At 41.5% G+C, this 7528-nt stretch overlaps 1 protein-coding gene across 1 annotated transcript; it reads left to right on the top strand.

The window, feature by feature from the left end:
• Positions 1–5107: 5107 nt before the first annotated feature.
• On the top strand, positions 5108–5524 carry LOC131806282 (histone H4). The gene has a single exon (XM_059130253.1). The coding sequence runs from the start codon at positions 5142–5144 to the stop codon at positions 5451–5453; it is 312 nt and encodes a 103-aa protein (XP_058986236.1). The 5' UTR covers positions 5108–5141; the 3' UTR covers positions 5454–5524.
• The last annotated feature ends 2004 nt before the right edge of the window (positions 5525–7528 follow it).

Consider the following 7528-nt stretch of genomic DNA (forward strand, 5'->3'; position numbering starts at 1 on the left):
ACCAGGACCCTGTCAATTCTATCCCCACCTGCCCTGTCATATATGGCCCTATTAGAGGTCCTTCTGACAGTTCCATCCTGACTAAATGTTAGTCCACTCATGCCTAAACATGAAGTCAGGACACTACGCTCCCATCTCCTAAGCCTCTCCATCTGGCTGGACGAGATGCCAAACCAGACAGGAAAAGCGTAGGCAACAATAGGACGCATTATTTGCCGATATAACAGCAACTTAACTTCGGGAGTTAAGCCATCCCTCATCTTCATCAGCCCTTGATAGCTGAAGAAGACCTTCCTCGCTCTGTCCAGGATAAAACTTATATGTCCATTGAAGTCAAAATTCTTTTGAAAAATGACCCCAAGGTATTTTATCCTGTCCTTTATTTCCACAGTATGAGGTCCAACTTTCACGACCGGATGGTACCTTGTAAAATTTGGACGAACATATCGAGTATTCCCGGTAAAAACAATTGCCGAACATTTGTCCCCATTTAGCTTGAGGCCCCATATGGTAAAGAACCTATATAAGACCTCAAGATAAATGTTCAGACGTGCTTCCGCTGTACGAAGTAATGGGGCCGTATACGCCACAAGCACATCATCGGCGTATGATAATGCTAACCCTCCACGTGGAGGTGTAGGCATGTCACTGACATAGATGTTAAACAACATCGGCCCTAGGAGGGAGCCCTGGGGCACGCCAGTCAGTACAGGTCTGCGACTAGATAGTCGTTCACCTACCCTAACTCTGAAATACCTATCAGACAGGAAACTTTCTACTAACCTAACAGTTTGGTGATCAAATCCAAACCGTTGCATTTTAAACAATAAACCTTGATGCCATACGGTATCAAAGGCTTTAGAAAAATCAAGTCCAACTGCAATAGTGCCATCCCTATTGTTGAGACCTGAAACCACATAGGATGAGAGAGCAGTTAGGGCATGGACAGTGGATAGGCCTGCCCTAAACCCGAACTGATTGTCCTTCAACACCCTTTTATCCTCTACGAGTTTATTTAATCTTTCCAAAATGAAAGACTCGAAGAGTTTACCAAAGGCCGATAAAAGTGATATCGGCCTATAGCTGCTACATTGTCCCAGAGGTGAACCCCTCTTAAATATGGGAACCAACATAGCCTCTTTCCATGCCCTGGGAAAATAGCCCAGGTTCAGACAGTGGTTAAATAACACTGCCAGGAACGTGAAAATAACCTCTCCCGCCTTTTTTAAGGCGGTATCGGGTATTCTGTCCAGACCGCAGGATTTACGTGCTGGCCTACGGGCAATTGCCCTACCCACACAACCGGCGCGAAGAAAACCACCCTCGTTCCAACGACTGGCGTTTTCAACAATAGCCCCATCTGCAGTAAATGTATCGCCGAAATTTACCATGGGGGACCGATCGCTGATCCCCTCGGTAGCTCGACTAACTGAGCTACGGAGGGCATCATGTTCCCCAGGAAACCGATTAACTGGTCCTCCTGAGAAATTAGCACTCGGTCCTCCCATGGCCGGCGAAACACCCTGCACATGGTCTGCCAAGGCTTCAGCCTTTTCACCGTCGTCTGTAATAAGTCGACCTGTATTGTCCACTAGTTGACTAACAGGTTCTCTGTTATCTAGTCCAGCTGCCCTTTTGACTTTGTCAAAAGTTTTCCCATCAACTCTTATTCTCCCTAAATAATTTGTGAGTCTCTCCTGTTCGAAAATTCGAACAGAGTCCTCAATTATGCGATCCAAATTTCTGATATCCGCTCTAAGAGCAGGAAATCTATCTGGATCCCCTGATCTTCGGAGAGTGCGGCATAGCCTGCGACGCTCTCGAATAAAGCCCAAAATTCTCGGAGGAAGATCTCCAAGAGTTTTAGGCCTGACTCTCTGTTTAGGTACAGAGGTCTCTATAGCATTGCGGAAAATCTCACCTAGATTTTCCACACACCTATCTACCTCATCTATTGAAGCATTTCTGTTAGATGGTAGTGTGCACTCATCTAGCCCTAACCTAAGCTGACGCCTAAATCGTCCTACATTCATGCGATTGAAGTTCAGAAATTTCTGTCCTTCATTTCTCGCCAGACCCCCCAAATTTAATTGTATTTGAATCGCCCTGTGATCCGATTCAAAATCAAATGCCATAGAAATATTTCCGCCGCCAACCAGAGGGAGTCCTGGTGTACGCAGAAATAAATCTAGATATGAGGCAGATGTCTCCGTCTCCCTAGTCGGAATATCCGACCTTATTACGTCAAATTCTAGGCAGTCCTGTAAAAGTCTGTCTAAAACTAGTCCACTGCAGTTTCTCACGTTACCTCCCCACGAAGTGTGCTTCGCGTTTAGGTCGGTTCCGATCAAAACTTCCCCAGAGTTATATAGGTCAAAAACCCGCAAAATATCTTCGGACCGTAGTATCTCATTGGGTGCGAGGTACATTGAGACGAAAGCTACAGTGGAGCCATCGTCCTTCCATACCCTCGCCGCACAGGATTCTATATGTCCGGTTGAGAGTGGTATTCGATCACAGCGAATACCATCTCGAATAGCAACCGCGGTACCACCCCCGCGTTGCGCCCCCTCACGATATTGGAGAAAAACCCTATATCCCTCTAAACTAAAATTACGAGAAGGGTTGAGCTTATGCTCAGCCAAAAGGAGTACATCAGGCCTCCTCTCCTCAACTAACAACTTCAAATAGTGTCTCTTTGATAGTGAAATCAAAGAGTTCACATTAACAAAAACTACCTTAAAACTGGACATTTCCAGCGATGCATAACAACCAGGCAGACATGGCGGCGTCAATGCCTGAAGATGCCATTATTTTTTGAAAGATAGGACCAAATGTCCTAGCCTTCTCGCATTTTTGAGAAAAGTCCGTTCCGAAGAACTGGACAATATTCTCAGACTGAGAAATTACCTCTTTTTGGGGAGGTCGATTGCTAGAACGTGGACCGTTACCAGCTGGGACTTGTTGAGGGGCCGATTTTGCACGGCCACCTGCGACACCAGCATATGTCGTGCTGGAGCCAATGGCAGCAATTCGTAAAGAACGTGCCTCATTTTTGGCCTGAAGTTCGGCCTTGGCTTTAGCTTTGCGGGCTAATATTGCCAATCGGAAGGGACAATCCTTAGCCGAAGCAGGATGTCCGTATTTTCCGCAGTTGACACAGTAACAAGGCTGTGCCACTTTTTTCACTACCTCCCCAGTATTTGGGTCGGTGTACTCTACAAGAGTGTCTTGTCCCTTTGGAGGAACAGGACACTCTTTAGGACCATGGTTGCCTTTGCACTTATTGCAGCGCTTTGGCAAATTACAGTTGGTCGCGATATGGTCGTGACCTTGGCAGTTGTAGCATTGCTGCATGCCACTACCTTTATCCTTGCGGATCTTGACATTGCAGTCAAATATCATTTTGAGGTTATATAACCCCAACATGTCTGAACTTTTGCTAACACGCAAAAGCCATAAGCGGTAGGAAATGTTGGTCAAACCAACAATTTCGACATTTAAACCTGATTTGGTAGTGAGAAACTCACTTACCGCCTCAGGCGAATATTCATTAGTTAGGCCCTCTATGACAAGCATATGAGGACGCAACTCCTTGGGGGTGTGTGTATAAAATTTATACCCACGTTCAGTCAAGATTTGCTTGACAAGATTAAATGCATTGAGGCCTTTAACCTTCAATGCCAAAACGGACGGACGGACTAACGTTATGGAGAACTCACCTGAACGTAGATGTTGTCTCAGGACGCCCGCCACCTCGGATACGCCAGCGCCAAAAATTTTAAAGGCTGGCATGTTTTTGCCAGCATTTGCCTTCTCGGATGTCTGCTTCGAAGGGCCGGGAGCAGCAGTCTTCTTGGTTGCGGGACCAGCAGCAGCAGCAGGGGCAGCAGCAGCAGCAGCAGCAGGGGCAGCAACAATCTTGTTATCAACCACCATGGGGGTATTTTTGGGTGGTTGAACCTTCTCCGTGACTTCCTTCAGTACATACCGTACTTTGGGGACAGCACCTTTGGAGGTCTTCTTCTTCTCTATCTCTGACGGCACGACCTCCATTTCATCATCCGCCATACCAAGGTCTACGGCTGCCTTGGTAGCCATTACGGTCTCCTTGCTGGGGGGGCCAATCTTAGCGCATTTGGCTAGCGCTTGGTTGGCAGCAGCCAGCTCTGCTGCCATACGGCTCCTCTCTTGCTCTAAATGAGCGATTCGGGCTTCAAGCTGGCGTACCAGAGCTTCCAGCTTGATATTCTCGTTAGCAGAATTGCCAACGTTGCAGTGGCAGCGTTTTTTACGTGGCTGCCTAACCACATCGGAGCTAATGGATTGGCCCCCGTCGCTAGTTGCACCATCAGATGCAACATATTCACCTCTTTTGGGTATATTTGCTTTAATTGGCTTGGCAAATATACCCACAGCTACGCCATTGCCAGTGGAATTTAAATTTACTGGCCCTGTTGTATCATTTCCCGCCATTTTTAATTTTGACGGGAAGCCTCCTACTTCAGGAGTGCTGACGGGGTTGATTTTTCCCGTCAGCAACGTTGTCTTGGTGGTGGCAGTTGCTGCTTCCTCTTCTTTTTCCAACCCTCGTTCGAATCAGCAAATTTCCAAATTTGCTGACTACTATGCGCGTCTCACTTTTTTGAGAGACCAAAAATAAAGTTCGATATTTTGCCTTTTTATGGCAAAAATAAACAAAATTTATCTCTTTTGAAGATAAAACACAATAAAATCTTCACTTTGACTTATTTTAGTCAGCACTTTATCTTTATTTTCTAATGATTTTTCACTTCACTAGAGATATGCACACAAACACGGTTAACACTGTAATAACGTTGCCATCGCCACGAAAACGAGTATTTATAGAAAATTGTGCTCTTAGCATCAACTTTCGGGGTTGATATGTTAGTGAATTCTTACCTATCGGTATACCAAATGTACACGCACACACAAAAGAGAACATACAATACTAACGGCAAATGTACACACACACATATAACTGTACATACTTTACTTGTGCGTTAAATGGTTGGAGAGAGCCTCAAATTTTGTATAAATACGAGCGGAATCGCCGGAAAAAAAACATTAGTGCTCAAACTGTTCGTGAAGTGATAAGTGAAATAAACTAAAGTGAAAAAATGACTGGTCGTGGTAAAGGTGGTAAAGGCTTGGGAAAAGGTGGCGCTAAACGTCACAGGAAAGTGCTCCGTGATAACATCCAAGGTATTACCAAGCCAGCTATTAGACGTTTGGCTCGTCGTGGCGGTGTAAAACGTATCTCTGGCCTGATTTACGAAGAAACTCGTGGTGTTCTGAAGGTGTTTTTGGAAAACGTTATTCGTGATGCTGTCACCTACACCGAACATGCTAAGCGTAAAACCGTCACCGCTATGGATGTCGTATATGCTTTGAAGAGACAAGGCCGTACCTTGTACGGTTTCGGCGGTTAAACAAATTCTTGACGCAATTTGGAGAAATCTTTTTTACAACAAAACAATCGGTCCTTTTCAGGACCACAAAATATATCAAAAAAGAGATACTTTCTTGTTGAAAACTATTTTTTTAAATTAAAATAAATAAAAAATAAACACTTACCTTAGGAAATATAGGATTTTATGTCAAAATTTCTAATAATTTTCTTTTTCAGCTTTCTCGTATTTTTTTCTCACAATTCGTGAAAAATGTCTAAAAATCAAATAAATGAAAAATATAAATACTTACTCGTTTCAATTTTCTCCAGAATATTTTCACCGAAAACATTGTTTTACCGAGGTCTCGTATTTTATTCCCGATCATAAACATGCCGTCGGCAACTCACATCGCTAAACACGTTTAGTTCTTCTTCTTCCTTTTCGTATAATATGAGTATAACATAGCGTCGCTTTATGTATGTATTGGTATTATTTAGTTGATATTACTAAAGAACAACCATGCTGTGGTAGCAAAGGAATTTCATTTTGACTTTTTTAAACATTGTTGAATCTTTTCTCAAAATTTAATTTGAAATTGTTGAATATTTCATTAAATAGATCGTTGATTCATATTATTTTAAAAAATTCATTAAAATTTGTAAATTATTCACTAATCATTTCCTTTTAAAATTTTACCGAAAATTAAAATCATTGAATTTTATTTAAAAATTCTTCATTAAATGAATTTTATTTTATTTATGTTAAATTTACTTATTTAATTTTCAATTAATTTAATTTTTCATAGATTATTTTTTAAAAAAATCTATCACTTTTTCTTTTCTTCCTTTTATTTAAAATTATTTATTTATTTCCTTATTATAATTTAAAAATTGTTGATTTCATTTAAAGTATCTTTATTTTCATAAAATGTATTTATTATTCCAAATTTCTTTAATTATTTCAAATATTTTCATTTAAATTTCTTTGAAATTTCATTAATATTGGCCTTAATTTTCTAAAATTTTCTTATTTTATTTTAATTTAATTATTAATTTACGTTATTTATTTTTCTTTGTAATTATTTTCATTAATTTTCATTTCATTATGTTACTTTTATTCTATTTTTTGTGTTTAAAATTTTCCATAGCACCACAATGCGCTTTTATTTCATGTATGCGTCGATTTATTTCCACCACAACACTACTTTGCCGCCAAAATTCCCTTGCAAATCATCTACTTTGTGCCTTCCCCAAAGAATGCGCCGGGGTACGAATTTTTCACATAAAATTACTGCCCAGCCAGCCAGCCACCACCAACTGCCACATGCTTCTCTCTTCATGCTATACATACTCATTTGGTGACGCCACGATCTCTCCTCTCTCGCTCGCTCTATTCCTGAAATCATAAGAGGACAACAACAACGAATATGCAACTGAGACGAAAAACAGTTATTCTGCCAACGTCTCATACAAAATTATTGAGAATTTTATTTTTTTTTCATTCAAATGTAGCTTGACGCAATTTTCTTTCTCTTTTCAAATATTTTTTGTCGTCCTGAAAAGGACGGATTGGTTGATTTTTCTATGGAATTTATACGATGGTCTGTATTTCTTCTCTTCATTCCATAATACCTTCTTTCGAGATAGTAATTTAGGCTTTCTTTTCGGTCTTCTTGGGCAAGAGAACAGCTTGGATGTTGGCAATACACCACCTTGGGCAATGGTAACGCCAGACAGCAATTTGTTCAATTCTTCGTCGTTACGGATGGCCAATTGCAAAGTGACGGGGAATGATACGAGTCTTCTTGTTGTCACGGGCAGCATTGCCAGCCAATTCCAAGACTTCAGCAGCCACATATTCCATGACAGCGGCCTAAATAGACGGGAGCACCGGCACCAACACGCTCAGCATAGTTGCCTTTGCGCAACAGACGATGGATAGACCGACGGGGAATTGAAGACCAGCACGATTGGAACGGGACTTTGCCTTTCCTTAACTTTGCCACCTTTCCCACGACCAGACATTTTCACTTATTAGTGTTAAACACTTCACTTAAGCACTGAAAAACACAAATGATAAAAATTTTCGGATCGAAAACGTGCTATTTATACTTT

This window comes from Musca domestica, unplaced genomic scaffold, assembly GCF_030504385.1.
Source record: "Musca domestica strain aabys unplaced genomic scaffold, Musca_domestica.polishedcontigs.V.1.1 7, whole genome shotgun sequence".
Taxonomy (NCBI): domain Eukaryota; kingdom Metazoa; phylum Arthropoda; class Insecta; order Diptera; family Muscidae; genus Musca; species Musca domestica.

Bases quoted from the DNA above. Each gene is read 5' to 3' on its own strand.
- LOC131806282 (XM_059130253.1), top strand. From the start codon at position 5,142: ATGACTGGTCGTGGTAAAGGTGGTAAAGGCTTGGGAAAAGGTGGCGCT.